The sequence below is a fragment of the Solanum pennellii genome, chromosome 8, assembly GCF_001406875.1.
Source record: "Solanum pennellii chromosome 8, SPENNV200".
Taxonomy (NCBI): domain Eukaryota; kingdom Viridiplantae; phylum Streptophyta; class Magnoliopsida; order Solanales; family Solanaceae; genus Solanum; species Solanum pennellii.
The window spans coordinates 65121520-65137479 of NC_028644.1; the positions used below are offsets into that span (position 1 = coordinate 65121520).

Genomic DNA, 15960 nt, shown 5'->3' on the forward strand with positions numbered 1-15960 from the left:
ATCATATAATGTAATGCAAAACTTGACTAATAATACCTATCTTTACATTTTTCTCATGAAGATTGACATTATAAAACAAAAACATCAGTGACACTTTAGGAACCAATAAACAGGGAAACAAGATAAATGGTCACCAAAGTATGACCAAACAAACACGTCAAATAAAATATATTTGGAGTCTACAAAAAATATGGTTATCATGTAACAGTCAGCAACTATTTGCACAAGTAGAAGAGAAGTCTGGTTTAAACAGGACCTTGATGATCCATAGAAGTATAATCACCGGAGTCATCTATGGCTCTTCAGGATTTTCCTGAGTCGGTGCTTCTTCCTTGTTTTCAGATCCATCAGCATCCCTTTCACTGAATTTCAAGCGAATTGGCCGGCCCATCAGTTCCTGCATTTTTAAATTAAGATGTCAAACATACATCACAGTCTTGACATTTACAGTACAATGATTCAAAAATGGTAATAAATATATATTTTTCCACAAGTCTCTCTACATATACACCGGCATCACTTCCCACAAGTATGATTTTTTCTTATGATCAATTATCATACTTGTGTTCCAGTATTTACACATCTGATGGAAGGGAATTTTTGAAGGAGCATCAGATAAAATCACTGGAAAATCCAGATTTATAGTCATTGGCAATTCTAAAATTTTCAAGACTACCGGTTAAGGCATCTGAGACATAACCAAGTTTGTGCATGATCCAAACAAAACTCAAGACCTATATAGGCATTCGCAGTGCAACACAATTTGGTGACATGTTTATAAAGAAACTACACTACTTGAAATTACTTAGAGAACCAGTAGTAGACTATCCATCCCATGCACCTCAAAGATACTCTGCGCTCACTTTATATCTTGAATCCGGATGATAAAACCCAAGGCATTTTCTTGTCAAAATTTCTTGCAAGCGTTAGACTATATCTTATCAAAATTTGCACTGTGACCAATGCTGCGTACACTATGGTTCTGACACCAAGTCCCAGTTTCAACGAAGTCTCTGACAAATTTCAATTAACATACAAACAATAAAAATGAGATTGTGTAGCTTATTTTAAAATTTTGACAAGTTGAAAAGATAATCCTCTAAAACATGAAGCAGAATAGTACAATGGCAAACGCTAAATAAGATAGAATGATCATACTGGGAAAAAAAAAGAAGGCAAACTAAGGGAATGTAGTTTGTTTAGGTATACCTTTCCATCTAAAGCAGATAGTGCAGCCTCTGCTTGTTCTTTTGTGTCAAAGGTTACGAAACCATACCCAGCAGCTCTTCCTGAAGCATTGTCAAAAATAACCCTAGCTGAAATTGGATTGTTGTTTGCTGAGAAGAATTCTCTTAGTTGGGTAGACCTCACTTTCCATGCAAGATTAGAAACATAAAGTTTATGTCGTGCTTCCCCTTGGGGAGGAGTTGAAGGAGGAGGAGCTCCTGGAGGTTTCTTAAATCGCTTCGCAAATTCTACCCTGATGATTCTTCCTGATACTTCCTGTACCACCAAAACATGGACAAAGAAGGGTGAAGACACAAACAGGAAAAGAGTAAACCAAAAACAATAATGCAAAGAAACATACATATTAAAGGAAAGCCAGAGGTTGCATTATGAAAAGAGTAATCCCTTAAGACAAACAAAAGGGAAATCTAAGCACTAATTTCATGCTTACGTACTTAGATTAAGAAGCGAGATTTCATCCAGCTCATTGGCAACTAGGATGCATGTAATCTTTAACATAAAAAATATTTCAATCCTCAAGAGACAGAAGTAACCCATTCATTGTTCTATGAATTAGCTTCTGTTAATGACTTTTAGATGTTAGTGAGATACATGTTCCTCATCTTCAAATCAAATGATCCATGTCATGTTATGACCCAAAAGAAGTTGATCTCTGCATTTGCATTCCTGTAAGTGTGATAACAAGTATTTTCTTCTTCTTCTTCTTCTTTTGTTTATCAGAATGAATCTGATAGCAAGCGTATTTTCTTTTCTTTTTTTTCAGGATGAACGTAATAGCAAATGTTCTCTACTACTAGATAATGAAAAGCAGTATACATCTTTATAATTACTTAAAAGACCAAAGAAGTACTTTAGCTTAAGCAACATCAGACAGGTACATAATCCATCAACCCCTGCATTATTGAGCATGCTTTGTTCAGTATTTTATCAATGTTTACCAGAAACTATCTCTTAATATTTCAACACAAGGAGTATTGAGATCAATAATATGGTTAATACAGTTAGTTACTGTGGGCCTAACAGCTAGGTGATTAGCACTCATAAAAAGTTAGTTAGAATATGCATTGAGTTAGTTAGAATATTTTCTTGTATAAATACATTGTATTTTCTGTTCATTAAATACACAATGAATATAATCTCCTTTCTTCTCTAGATACATTGCTTCACAGATCTGTAAGATCAGATCATAGTTCATGTATGTCAATTCATTTGAGTGTTTAGATTCACAACTTATCATGGTATCAGAGCAGAGATCTCTGTTCTAGATCATCTTCCGCAAAGTATATCTTTCAAGCTTGTCATTAGCTTCAACAATGGCAGATTTGACAGTTGCGACTCTACCACATCACCATCCTCTGTATTTACAGTCTTCAGATACACCTGGTGTGGCCTTACACACGATCAAGCTTACAGGACCAGAAAACTATGGGCTATGGAGTAGATCGATGAGGCTGGCATTATTGGTGAAAAATAAGCTAGGTTTTGTAGATGGAACCTGCCTGAAGAGTTTGTACAAAGATGAATTGGCTGCTCAATGGGAGAGATGCAATGCAGTGGTTTTATCATGGATTAGCAGTACAGTGGCTCCAAATTTGTTAACTACAATCATGTATGCATCAAATGCAAGAAGAGTTTGGGATGATTTCAAAGAAAGGTTTGACAAATCGAATCTCACAAGAGTTTATCAATTATGGACAGATGTTGCAAGTCTTAAGCAAGGTACTGATTCTGTCACTGACTATTATTCCAAATTAAGAGACTTATGGGATGAGTTTGATGTACTTGTACCATTTCCTTCTTGTGAGTGTGCTGAAGCAAAATCCTACACGAATCACTTGCATCAACAGAGATTATTGATGTTTTTGATGGGGCTAAATGAAACCTATAGTCATGTAAGGAGTGATATACTTCTTAAATCTGAAGCACCTAGTGTTAATCAAGCTTACTCTATTGTGGTGCAAGAAGAAAGTCAGAGAATGTTAGGTGTAGTTGATTCTTACAAAGAACCACTTACTATGTTGGCTGGTAGAGGACAAAACTACAAAGGAAAAAAACCACTTCTAGATACTCCATGTGAGATTTGTGGATTCAGAAATCACCTTACAGTTGATTGTTACAGACTGGTAGGTTACCCATCAGATTTTAAAAGCAAAAGCAAACCTCCACAAACAGGATCCAATACATCAAGCTCTCATCATAATGGTGCTAGTGCTGGTAGATCTGGAAATTCTAGTCACACAAGTACATGTACTAGTAATTTCAGATCTTATGCTAATAATGCAGCTGTTGATAAAGAAGACAAGAGTCACAATAATCTTAGCACACAGGAATGCCAAGCCAATCTAACAGGTAATATGTCTCTTTCATGATCAAAGTGTGTACATGAATGAATCATTGATTCAGGAGCCACACATCATGTTATCTCTTGTAAAAGCTTGTTGGATGACTTTAAACAATTAAAAGGATCCAATACAGTACAACTACCAACAGGAATAAGAGCAGACATATCGCATACTGGAAGCTCCATTATTTTAGGAGATCTTAAGTTGAATGATGTCTTGTATGTACCCGAGNGGTAGGTTACCCATCAGATTTTAAAAGCAAAAGGAAACCTCCACAAACAGGTTCCAATACATCAAGCTCTCATCATAATGGTGCTAGTGCTGGTAGATCTGGAAATTCTAGTCACACAAGTACAGGTACTAGTAATTTCAGATCTTATGCTAATAATGCAGCTGCTGATAAAGAAGACAAGAGTCACAATAATCTTAGCTCACAGGAATGCCAAGCCAATCTAACAGGTAATATGTCTCTTCCAAGATCACAGTGTGTACATGAATGGATCATTGATTCAGGAGCCACACATCATGTTACCTCTTGTAAAAGCTTGTTGCATGACTTGAAACAATAATAAGGATCCAATACAGTACAACTACCAACAGGAATAAGAGCAGACATACTGCATACTGGAAGCTCCATTATTTTAGGAGATCTTAAGTTGAATGATGTCTTGTATGTACCCGAGTTCAAGTTCAGCCTAATATCAGTAGCCAAACTAACTAAGGACTTGTCCTGTAGTGTTAGTTTCTTTCCTAATATTTGTATATTACAGGATCTCTACAATGGCAAGGTGATTGGGATTGGTAGAGAACACAATGGTCTATATCTGCTAAAAGATGAAATAACTGCAACTGTATGCACATCTGTTACAACAGGAAATCGGATTGATCTATGGCACATCNCAATCAGATTGATCTATGGCACATCAGACTTGGCCATCCATCTCTTAAGGCAATGCAACACATCTCTTCTCTCAAAAATCAAGTGGATACTGGGAAGCCCTATTGTTGTCATACTTGTCCTTTAGCTAAGCAACATAGATTAGCCTTTCCTCTGAGTCATAGTACTTCAGATCATTGTTTTCAACTAATACATATAGATATATGGGGACCTTACAAGACAACTACATATGACAAGAAACAATATTTTGTTACAATTGTTGATGATTTTAGTAGGTTCACCTGGATATGTCTCATTCAATACAAAACTGAAGTTACTTTCATTTTGAGAAATTTTCTGACCATGATCTCTACACAATTCAATACTAAAGTGCAGATTGTTAGGACAGACAATGGTACAGAATTTTTTAATATGAATTGTAATACTCTTTTCTCTTCTCTTGGTATTGTACATCAAAGTTCTTGTGCTTACACTCCACAGCAAAATGGAGTGGTTGAAAGAAAGCATAGACATATTTTGGAGACTGCTAGGGCCTTAAGATTTCACAGTGGAATGCCTATTAAATATTGGGGTCATTGCGTCAAGACAGCTACATATTTGATTAACAAAGTTCCTAGTAGTGTGTTACAGGGCAGATCTCCTTACACTGTGCTATATGGGAAGGAGCCTAACTTAAATCACTTGAGGGTTTTTGGTTGTTTAGCCTTTGCATCTGTCTTGCCCAGGCTAGACAAGTTTGCTCCAAGAGCCAAAAGGGCAGTTATGATGGGCTATTCTGAAACTCAAAAAGGATATAGACTATTGAACCTGGAGAATAATCAATTCTTTATTAGCAGGGATATTACTTTCATAGAGGACATATTTCCTTTCAAAGAAGATCCTCAAGTGCCAGCAGAGTTAATATTGACTGATTCTGAATTATTTGTTATTGGAGATGATAAGGTGCTGGAATCTAGCAATCATGACACACCAATTCTAGTGTCACATGAGTTACCTGAGGGAACACAAGATGCAGAAGAGGTTATTAGGCCTGAGCACTTACCTCATGTTGACACACACACAGGAATTGATTCAACTATAGTTGAAACAAATGATCATGCTGATGCAGTTTCAACTGAAGTTACCAGAAGACCTAGAAGGCCACCCTTGTGGCACAAAGATTATATAGTCTCACAGAAGATCAATTCATCTTGTTTATATCCTATGGAAGATTACTTATCCTACTCTAATCTGAGTCACACTTATCACTCTTATATAGCTGCATTCTCTGTAGCTGTCGAGCCCTCTAATTTCAAAGAAGCATCTCTTGACCAACAGTGGATTGATGCAATGCAGGCTGAGGTGAATGCATTAGAACAGAATCAGACTTGGACTATTGTTGATCTACCCATTGGAAAGAAACCTATTGGATCAAAATGGGTGTACAAAATCAAACATAAAGCCAATGGTGACATAGAAAGATACAAAGCAAGATTGGTGGCTAAAGGGTACAACCAGCAGGAAGGCTTGGATTACCATGAAACCTTTTCTCCAGTAGCCAAAATGGTCACTGTGAGAACTGTTATTGGAGTTGCAGCATCTCACAACTGGCCCTTATATCAAATGGATGTTCATAATGCCTTTCTACAAGGTGACTTGACTGAAGAAGTGTACATGACATTGCCTCAGGGCTTTCAGAGGCAGGGGGAGAACAAAGTCTGTAAACTTCTCAAGTCTCTATACGGACTTAAACAAGCCTCTAGGCAATGGAATCTTAAGCTGACTGATGCTTTGGTAGAGGCTGGATATACACAAAGTTCCTATGATCATTCATTGTTCATTAAGAAGATTGGTATTGATGTTGTTGTGGTCTTAGTCTATGTGGATGACCCACTCATTACAGGCAGCAACAATAAAATGATTCAAGACATAAAGGATGCACTGCACAACAATTTTAGCATGAAGGATCTTGGAGATCTTAGATATTTTCTAGGGATTGAGATACTAAGATCAAAAACAGGAATATTATTGAATCAACGAAAATATGCACTAGAGCTGATTTCTAATTGTGGACTTAGTGGTTCTAAGCCAGCAGCTACACCATTGGAGCCTAATAAGAAGCTCACCTCAGTGGATTATGATGAATTTACAGGAAACATAAGTGATCCTTTGTTCAAAGATGTTACAGCCTACCAAAGGCTTGTCGGGAGGTTGTTGTACTTAACCACAACAAGACCTGATATATGCTTTGCTGTACAAGTATTGTCGCAGTTCATGCAAAGGCCAAAGATATCTCATTGGGAAGCAGGGATGAGACTAGTGAGATACATCAAGGGTTGTCCAGGGCAAGGCATACTGTTAAGTAGTGAACCTAGTACACAATTAGAAGGATTTTGTGATTCAGATTGGGCATCATGCCCCAACACAAGAAGATCAGTGACTGGGTATACAATAAAGCTGGGGAATTCTCTTATTTCTTGGAAATCAAAGAAACAACATACAGTGAGCAGAAGCTCAGCTGAAGCTGAATACAGAAGTATGGCAGCAGCTGTTTCAGAAATTATATGGCTAGTAGGGATCTTAAAGGAGTTGAATGTGAATATAGAGACACCTGTCAAGTTACATTGTGACAGTAAAGCAGCAATACAAATCAGTGCTAATCCTATATTCCATGAGAGGACAAAGCACATTGAGATTGATTGTCATTTTGTGAGGGAGAAAATCAAGAATGGATTGATACAAACAGAGTATGTCAACACTAAAGAGCAACTAGCAGACCTGATGACAAAAGGCTTGGGAGCTGCACAACACCATCTTTTATTAGGCAAACTTGGAGTATTTGATGTATACACAAACTCCAGCTTGAGGGGGAGTATTGAGATCAATAATATGGTTAATACAGTTAGTTACTGTGGGCCTAACAGCTAGGTGATTAGCACTCATAAAAAGTTAGTTAGAATATGCATAAAGTTAGTTAGAATATTTTCTTGTATAAATACATTGTATTTTCTGTTCATGAAATACACAATGAATATAATCTCCTTTCTTCTCTAGATACATTGCTTCACAGATCTGTAAGATCAGATCATAGTTCATGTATGTCAATTCATTTGAGTGTTTAGATTCACAACTTATCAAGGAGCCTCATGTTTCTATATTGTCCTTACTAGACATCTTTGCTTTTCTCTTCCCCTCAAACTTAATTCTTGAAAAAATTGAACAATATCTTCCACTACAAAGACAACCAATCTCACATGAATTTTACTGTTACATTGACCTCAGAAAAATACGCAAAATAATGCTAACTACAAACAAACATCAATTATTTCTTTCTAGCATAATATCAAATACCTCATCATGTTTTATTACCAAAAAACTTACATAAGAATCCAATTTGTCAATTGCAGCTTGAGCTTCTTCCCCAGAAGACATTGTCACAAAGGCAAATCCTCTACTCTTTCCATCTTTGGTCTTTATAATCTACTAATTCAACACCCAAAAGGTAAAAAGTTAACACCTTTTTTTCAACAACAACCAGATAAACATACACAAATTCCAAAAAAAAAAAAGAATACCTCAACATCATCAACAATTCCACATTCAGCAAAGATGTTCTTGATATCAGCAACAGTCAAAGACCATGGTAAGTTTAGAACAAAAAGCTTTCTTCTTTGATTATTTTTCTGGGGTTTCTCTGTTTTCTCTTCTTGTACTGTTACAGGTTCAGTGACTTCAACTGCTGAGCAGTTAAGTTGGGTGCATTGTTTTCTTGAAGGAAGAGGAAGAGGATAAAGAATGGATTTTAGAGAAAGATTAAGAGAATGGTTGTAATTTTGGATTTTAATTGAATTGGGAAACAATGGGAATTTTAGATAAGAGGAGGAAGAAGGAGGATATGAAAAAATTGAGGATGCTGCTAATTCAATTGCAGCCATTGTTTGTGTTACACAAAGCTTGAAGCTAAGGGAAGGTCACAAAAGATATTGCAAGGGTATAATAGTCATTTCATTTTCTTTCTCTTCAAACAAAATACTCAAATTACTTATTTTTGTGATATTTTAGATTGGAAGCATTATTGGCCACACTAAAATTGAGATACCAAAGTCATAATACATGTCATCTAATTAGATCTCAGTTGATATTTTTATGTTTCAATTTTGGATATGAATGCACAAGTATTTAGTAGCTTTCCTCTTATAAGATATTTTATGTGGTAATTTATGTTCTTCGTGATATTTTACGTATATTATGTTATATTATGTTTATTGATTATGCATATATGTGAAAGTCAAGTTAAAAGGCACGTATGTTTATTATGCCGACGACAAACTTATGAAGTTAGGTGTTTATGCTAATTCAATGAATGAATGACACATGCCTTTATGTATATTTTATAATTAAATTAATTGTATATATGTATATCTTGATAATAATTATAAATTCTCTTTTTTTTAAAAAAAAATACTGGATTTAGATTTTTTTAAAAAAATTTACTTATGATTATTGTGAAATTAGGGTATCTCTTCTCTCCCTATGGGTCACAATTTTATCCTTATAGAAAACATTTGTATATTATTTGTATACGTAGATATATCAAAATATACCAATATCACGAATTCTTCATCTCAATTCTCAACTACCTCAAGTAATTGTTGTTATATTGGGAAAAAAGTCATTGTTGTTGTTGTTGCTCTATTTTTATTTGGTGGATTGATTTGTTTGAAATTTTAATAATGAATGATTTCGAAAAAGATCTGTTCGAAATTTTAATAACGAATGATTTCGAAAAAGAAAAAGGATTGAAAACATGAGGAGAATTATGTTGGAGTTTTACTTTTAAAACTTTTTGGAATGAGCTATCGTGATTTTTGGAATCAATACGAATAGTCAATTTTTAACATGATTTGTAAATAATTCAACAAGGCATTTATTGATGAAGTCATATCGATCTTTCATAATTTGTATGCTACAATTTTGTTTTTTTCTTTCATCTCTTAGATTTGTTGCTTTAAAATCATGATTCAACATGATTTAATTTGTAAATTGTAAATAATCTAATACTTAGGTTAAGTTATAGCAATTAGCATGCACATTTCGAAAATAAATGAAAAAAGAAACCAAAAGGCTCATTATTAAAGGATCTCAGTGTAGATGCAAAACTTGGAATATATAGAAAATTGAGACACCATAACCCTATGCACTACACAGCTCTATGACAAGATGTGGGACATAGAGTTTTGATTCTACTCTATGTAGCAACGAATTTCTTCTTTCCCTTCACTTTTGTTTTCTTTACAACCTGTTCCCCTTTTGAAAAAGTTGCACTTAACTCGTTACACGTTTCAAATTTTAATATCTGATATCTACATTAAAATCTGATTAATATCTGAATTCATATATTATAACGTCTATTTTTACGGGGTAATACTTCCAACAGAGTTTTTTTTTTTCATATCTGAGGTTCGAACGTGAAACTTTCTAATTAATATCAAAGAATTCACCGGTCATGCACCACAACCTATGTTGGTATCCGATCCCCTTTATAATTTATTTTTCCTGTAGTAGTTTCATGGATCTAAAGTAAGGAACAAAAAGTGACTAATCACCCTAGATATCAACAACTCTTTTTCTCACAATCTCTATTCTCCATCTCTCTCAATCTTTCAAATTCCTTAGAGAAAAAAAAAAACCAAGAATGGCACTAAGTAATAATGTGATAGGTTGTATTAACTTTGTAGCCATGTTACTTTCAATTCCAGTAATTGGTGCTGGAATTTGGCTAGCAATGGAACCTGACAATTCTTGTGTCAAAATTCTACAATGGCCAGTAATTATATTAGGAGTTCTTATTTTAGTTGTAGCACTTGCTGGTTTTATTGGTGGATTTTGGAGAATTCCAGCATTATTAATTTTCTACCTTATTGCTATGCTTATTTTAATAATATTGCTAGCATGTTTGGTTGTATTTATTTATATGGTTACTATTAGAGGGTCTGGTCATATGGAACCAAGTAGAACATATTTGGAATATCATCTTGAAGATTATTCTGGTTGGCTTAGAAGAAGAGTTCAAAGTTCATTCAAATGGGATAGAATTAGAACTTGTCTTAGCTCTACATCAATGTGTGCTCAATTGAATCAAAGTTATAAGATGGCTCAAGATTTTTTTAATGCACCTTTAAGTCCTTTGCAGGTATGTTTTTCTTTTTTGAATTTTAGTATTTATGTTTTGAATTTACTTGCACGATTTCATGGTTTTATGATTTTTTTAAAACTCATATAGAAATGTAGCACATGAGAAAAAATTTAAAGCTATTTGGTTATACATTGTAGTCAATTTTTACTTCAACTTTGAAGTTGAGATTTTCAAGTTTTGAAAGCTCTTTTTAAATTAGGTATATATTGCGTCACAAAATTTGAAGTAGATGTCTAAATATAATTTCAATTTTAAATATCTTTTTTCAACTTAACTTCGATTTATTTTATTTTTAATATGAAAAATTAATGATGTTCAAATGCTTGCTTAGAAACTTATTATTTTTTCTTCAAGAATATATCTTATGAAGATTTTATTTGTTTATTTGCTATTATTGTTTCTCCGCAAGGATGAACATGAAAAATAAAATACTACGTTTACTTTTGACCCACTATGTATGTATATTGTGTAGATCTTATTGCAAATAAAATATGTAGAAATTTTGTAATGCTAATAAAATTATTTTTTATATATATATAATATTGTGTTAAGAATGATTTAATAGAGCAACATGAAAAGTGAGGATTTATAAAGTAGATTAGAATTTGTTTCGTTTCTATTAGAAAAAATTTTGTTTTTTAAAAGGAAAACTTTATTTACTCAGAGAAAAACCTTTTTTTAAAACTTGTGATTATACCTAGAGTGATTCCCACATCAAAACAAGTATATCTAAAGCATAGACAAAGAAATAACATTAAGCAAACAGGCTTTAATTAAAAGACACAAGAATCTTATTCCTTTTCCATGTGGTAATATGCCTAGGATTACGATTAACTTCTTTTTAGGTATTAATTACCCCTTTCTTATCAAAATAAGTATCGCTTTAGAAATTTTAATTATATTCTAGAGTATATATTAACGAATCATATGTTGTGGCTAATTATATCATGTATTTTTTTTTAATAAGCGTGAAATGAGCTAAAGCGACACTTATTTTTACAGTCAGGGTGTTGTAAGCCACCAACACAATGTGGTTACACATTTGTGAACCCAACATATTGGATTAGTCCAATAAATAATGCAGCAGACATGGATTGTTTGAATTGGAACAATGACCAAACACAACTTTGTTACTCTTGTGATTCTTGCAAAGCTGGATTATTGGCTAATTTGAAGAAAGAATGGAGAAGGGCTGATATTATTTTGCTTATAACTCTTGTTGGATTAATTTGGGTTTATTTGATTGGGTGTTGTGCTTTTAGAAATGCCAAAACTGAAGAAATATTCCGCAAGTACAAACAAGGATATGCTGATAATTAACATGTAATTTATTTAAGCCGGATTCAGAGTTTAGAATCGATGTGATTATATTATATGTATGCTACTTAAATGTTGTTTTTTCTCCCATTAGTAATACATATTTTGAATTGAAAATAGTGAGTTTAGTTGAACTCGCCCTAAATTCCTCTGCCCTAGACAATTTGTTTATTGGTTTTTTAATTTGATGTTTTAGAAGATTGTCTAGTTCCAAATAATTTGATGTTAATTTGATCTAACTTTCGAATAATTTTTTTCCATTCGATTTCCATCCCCTTTTTTAAAAACATCATTCCATTCACTTTCAAATCTTTGGATTCCTTAAGATTGTTCATGTTGAAAAAATTGACCCCCCCCCCTCCAAACCAACAACAATAATGCTATTGATTAATATGCTGCTCTCTTAATCAAAGGTCTCGAATTTTAATTTTAAATATGAAAAATTTATTAGAAAGAATTGATTTCATTTAACGAAGCTTTACGATTTATGAATTAAAAATAGTCAGACTTCAATATGGATACGAGTAGGAAACAAATAGGGCATTGGGATTGATGTCTTGACTATTAGGTGTGGAAAATTTGACCTTAGTGGTAGCACGAATTACGAAGAAGAACAGTTTAACATCATTTACGGGACGCGCCGAAAGTTAATTCTTTTTTTACTGTTCCCTTCAAAAATACAATTAAAAAGAAGACATAGTAAGAAGTAATTATCTTTTGTGGGTCATTTCTTTTTAACTTCAATAATCATATGATGTTGCTCCACATCTTATTTTAAATAGATTCTATGGTAAGTCTTCTCAGTGCACTACAAATGGCCGCAAATTTTGCAACATTATGAGCCATGTGATTTCTTTACTATACATAGCTAGGAAAATGGAGAGGGGATTACGAGGGAAGAATTAATAATTTTGAAAGAATGTATGTGTTAATTAATAATCACTGGATCAGGTCCCTCGATAGTATATAAGTGTAGAAAGTAAATGAGTAAATGACTCGAGGTAAAATATACATAAGAATTTTACGTGAAAATCTCATTTTTCAAAGTGAAGAGAATCACGACATATCTCACATGATTTCCAACCCAACTCCATTTCACTCAAAATAGAGCTCACTACTAGCAAAAACTCACAATAATTGTATTGTCCACTAAACCACTAAGAGATCGTTTGATAGAGACTATTAACAAAAATAATGTTTGCATTAACTTTGTCTATCAGTAGTATCTTGTTTGATACCTTTTTTCATGCTATGCATGAGTTATATACTCTATTGCGTATTCGTAGTGTATTACTAATATCATAGATTTCTAGGTATTAGTGATGTAAAGTGACATAATGTGTGCATTAGCTAGCATTTTAAAGACACAAATAACCCCCCAAAAGCATTTTTATATCATAATAATGGAGGATATTTTTGTAAATAACTATTTTTGTATATACAATACATGTTATTTTTAATACATCAAATCAAACAATGCATAAGAAATAATCTATGCACAACTAAGACAAGCATAACTAATACAAGCAATACTAATGCATGTGTTGTTAATATATTCTATTTTATATCATTTTTATACACTCCACCAAACGATCCCTAACTCTAGCTGCTTTAGACTTCAACAATCCGACATAGCTAACTCTAGCTAAGAATCGAAAATCTCAACAAGAACTTCAACAATCTGATTCTTTTATAATATATCTTACATGATTAACCACTAAAATAAAACCCTATAAACAAAAAAATTATTTTTACTTTTTATTTGCAAAAACTTGATACATGTCAATGGAGAAGTGAAAAATTGCAAATGACCTCCATTTAAAGCAACTTCTTGACATTCTTAGTTTATTTGTTGATAACTCAATAGTGGGTTAAATTGGGCTAATAATGTAATCTAGGACTCGACTTTTTGTATCAGTTAATTTGACCAACCCTCTAAATCAAAGGTCCATTTACATAAATAGCCACTTATGGTATTGTAATTAGAAGTTGGCCACTTTATGGTATTGTATTAAGAAGTTGGCCACTTTTATGGTATTGTATTTAGAAGTTAGCCACTTTGATGGTGTTGTATTTAGAAGTTGGCTAATTTGAAATCCAGATTCCAAAACAGTAATTTAAAGTTCAAATATAACCATTTGATCTCATGTTTAAAATTCAAAACTAATCACTCCTACTTATAATTTCAGTATATACATACTTATATGGTAGTTATAAAAAAAAGAGATTTTAAATGTGTTTGGGGCAATTTTGTTTGTTCAAGTTTGACCTATATGACAATTTAGCTTCCCTTATAAGTTATATGAAGTCGGATCCAAAAGGCTTATTTATTTACGTCTATAACATATTATATAAAACTACATGTTTTTCCTTTTGAATGAATTGATTTATAGCCAACAAAAATAAGGAGTAAAGGTGGAAATGACACAATTTACTATCATTGGACATGTTAAGAAGCCCAAAAGCCTCTAAGAAACACAGGTAATTTATTGAAATCACACCACTAGTTAGATGTGTGTGAGTTTACTATATTATCAATTTTATCGAATTTTGGTGCGTATGTATCTCTGGATACATGAGGTCAAAATTAGGTGTAATTCATTTCAGATACATTATATCCAATTTAATTCACATGTATCGGATTTACATAGACAAGTCTTTCTCTCCTCCGTCTTATCTCGCTTGCGTATCTGGGATACATAGACAAATCTCCATCACCTCTCTCCCTATTTACGTATGACTGGTAACAAAAAATATGCATTTAGGTGTATCTAATATGAAATGTATGCAACTATTAAACAGTGAGATAAAATGTTATTATTTCAAACTATAAAAAAAACTAATAAATATGATGGAAATAGTTGTACAGTTAGCTAATTTTCCTTTTAAATTGTAGATGGTTGTTATCCATCGTATAAAGTAGAGCCCGATTATGTGTACTTGATTTGAAGAAATACTTCCCATAATTTGATGGTGTCCATGGAAGAAACATCACACTATAAATTAATCAAGCCCAAGTTGGCCCATCTAAAGTCTAAACTAATCTGTTTGGGCCTTGCCTGTTTGGTTAGACTTTCCTTTTCTTTTTCTTGTCGGAAGAATTAACTTAGTGTCCGTTTGGATTGACTTATTTTATGCGCTTTGAGCTAAAATAACTTTTAAGCAGTTTTGAAGTGTTTGGGTAAAGTTAAAAAATGTTTATAAGCACTTATTTTAAAGTAAAAAATAATAATAAAAAAAAGTCAAAAGACGTAAGACATAAATAATAAGCCAAAAGTCAAAAACCAATCCAAACATGTCCTTAAATAGCCGCTTATATATTGATCAAAATAGTGTATAATAAACATATACTGGTTAAAAATTCTTTTCGAGATTCGGTATGACTGATCGATGTAATCTTGTAGTATACTGATAAGTATTTTCTCTCTCTTAATTTGAGATGTTGGATTTAGGCATTAGTATGAAGTCATCTTTATTAGAAATTATTTTACTTCTATGTGATATTCTCTTACGTGAATTCAAATTTAATTGAAGCTCAATACAAATATAACACGAGTTTTTTTTGTTTTTTTTTCTTTTAAAAAGGTTTTCTTTCCTAGTTCAATTCTAGAATTTTTTCTCCCAAAATATATTCCACCTTCATACATTCCAATCAACTAATAATATAGTATGGTTTTCACTGTTTGTACGTATTAGACTAGCTTGGCATTTTTTTTCCCATTGTAGCCTAAACCCTGTCTTTGGAATAATTCAAAGTGGAAAAAACACAAAGAATATATGAAAAGTATTTATTTAGGATTAGAGGAAAGAGTATTTGTTTATCATAATGTGATTATATTACTCCGTTTATTTTTACTTGACCATTATTTTAAAAATGTATTTTAACTTTTATTTTATCAATTTTAACATATCAGGAAGATATATATTTTTTAATATTTTACCCTTAATATGAATTACTTATTCCTTAAATCATTTTATAA

General features: G+C 32.8%; 3 protein-coding genes across 3 annotated transcripts; 2 read left to right on the top strand and 1 right to left on the bottom strand.

Annotated features, from left to right (window-relative positions):
* Positions 1-6: 6 nt before the first annotated feature.
* LOC107028409 (28 kDa ribonucleoprotein, chloroplastic) lies at positions 7-8482 on the bottom strand. Its single transcript, XM_015229464.2, has 4 exons — positions 8043-8482; positions 7849-7947; positions 1210-1503; positions 7-397 (listed from the first exon to the last, which is right to left on the bottom strand). The coding sequence occupies exons 1-4, from the start codon at positions 8400-8402 to the stop codon at positions 293-295; spliced, it is 858 nt and encodes a 285-aa protein (XP_015084950.1). The 5' UTR covers positions 8403-8482; the 3' UTR covers positions 7-292.
* LOC107028406 lies at positions 2801-4463 on the top strand. The gene is made up of 2 exons (XM_015229462.2): positions 2801-3375; positions 3828-4463. Exons 1-2 carry the CDS (start codon positions 2856-2858, stop codon positions 4157-4159), a joined length of 852 nt encoding a protein of 283 aa, XP_015084948.2. The 5' UTR covers positions 2801-2855; the 3' UTR covers positions 4160-4463.
* A 1521-nt stretch (positions 8483-10003) lies between the features above and the next one.
* On the top strand, positions 10004-12125 carry LOC107028004 (protein TORNADO 2). The gene is made up of 2 exons (XM_015229055.2): positions 10004-10660; positions 11666-12125. The coding sequence occupies exons 1-2, from the start codon at positions 10163-10165 to the stop codon at positions 11981-11983; spliced, it is 816 nt and encodes a 271-aa protein (XP_015084541.1). The 5' UTR covers positions 10004-10162; the 3' UTR covers positions 11984-12125.
* Positions 12126-15960: the final 3835 nt, after the last annotated feature.

Coding starts and splice junctions, on each gene's coding strand:
- LOC107028406 (XM_015229462.2), top strand. CDS start 2,856: ATGTATGCATCAAATGCAAGAAGAGTTTGGGATGATTTCAAAGAAAGG.
- LOC107028409 (XM_015229464.2), bottom strand. CDS start 8,402: ATGGCTGCAATTGAATTAGCAGCATCCTCAATTTTTTCATATCCTCCT. Junction 7,948..8,042: donor GAATTGTTGATGATGTTGAG/GTATTCTTTTTT, acceptor TTGAATTAGTAG/ATTATAAAGACCAAAGATGG. Junction 1,504..7,848: donor TTGACAAATTGGATTCTTAT/GTAAGTTTTTTG, acceptor TTGGTGGTACAG/GAAGTATCAGGAAGAATCAT.
- LOC107028004 (XM_015229055.2), top strand. CDS start 10,163: ATGGCACTAAGTAATAATGTGATAGGTTGTATTAACTTTGTAGCCATG. Junction 10,661..11,665: donor CACCTTTAAGTCCTTTGCAG/GTATGTTTTTCT, acceptor TTATTTTTACAG/TCAGGGTGTTGTAAGCCACC.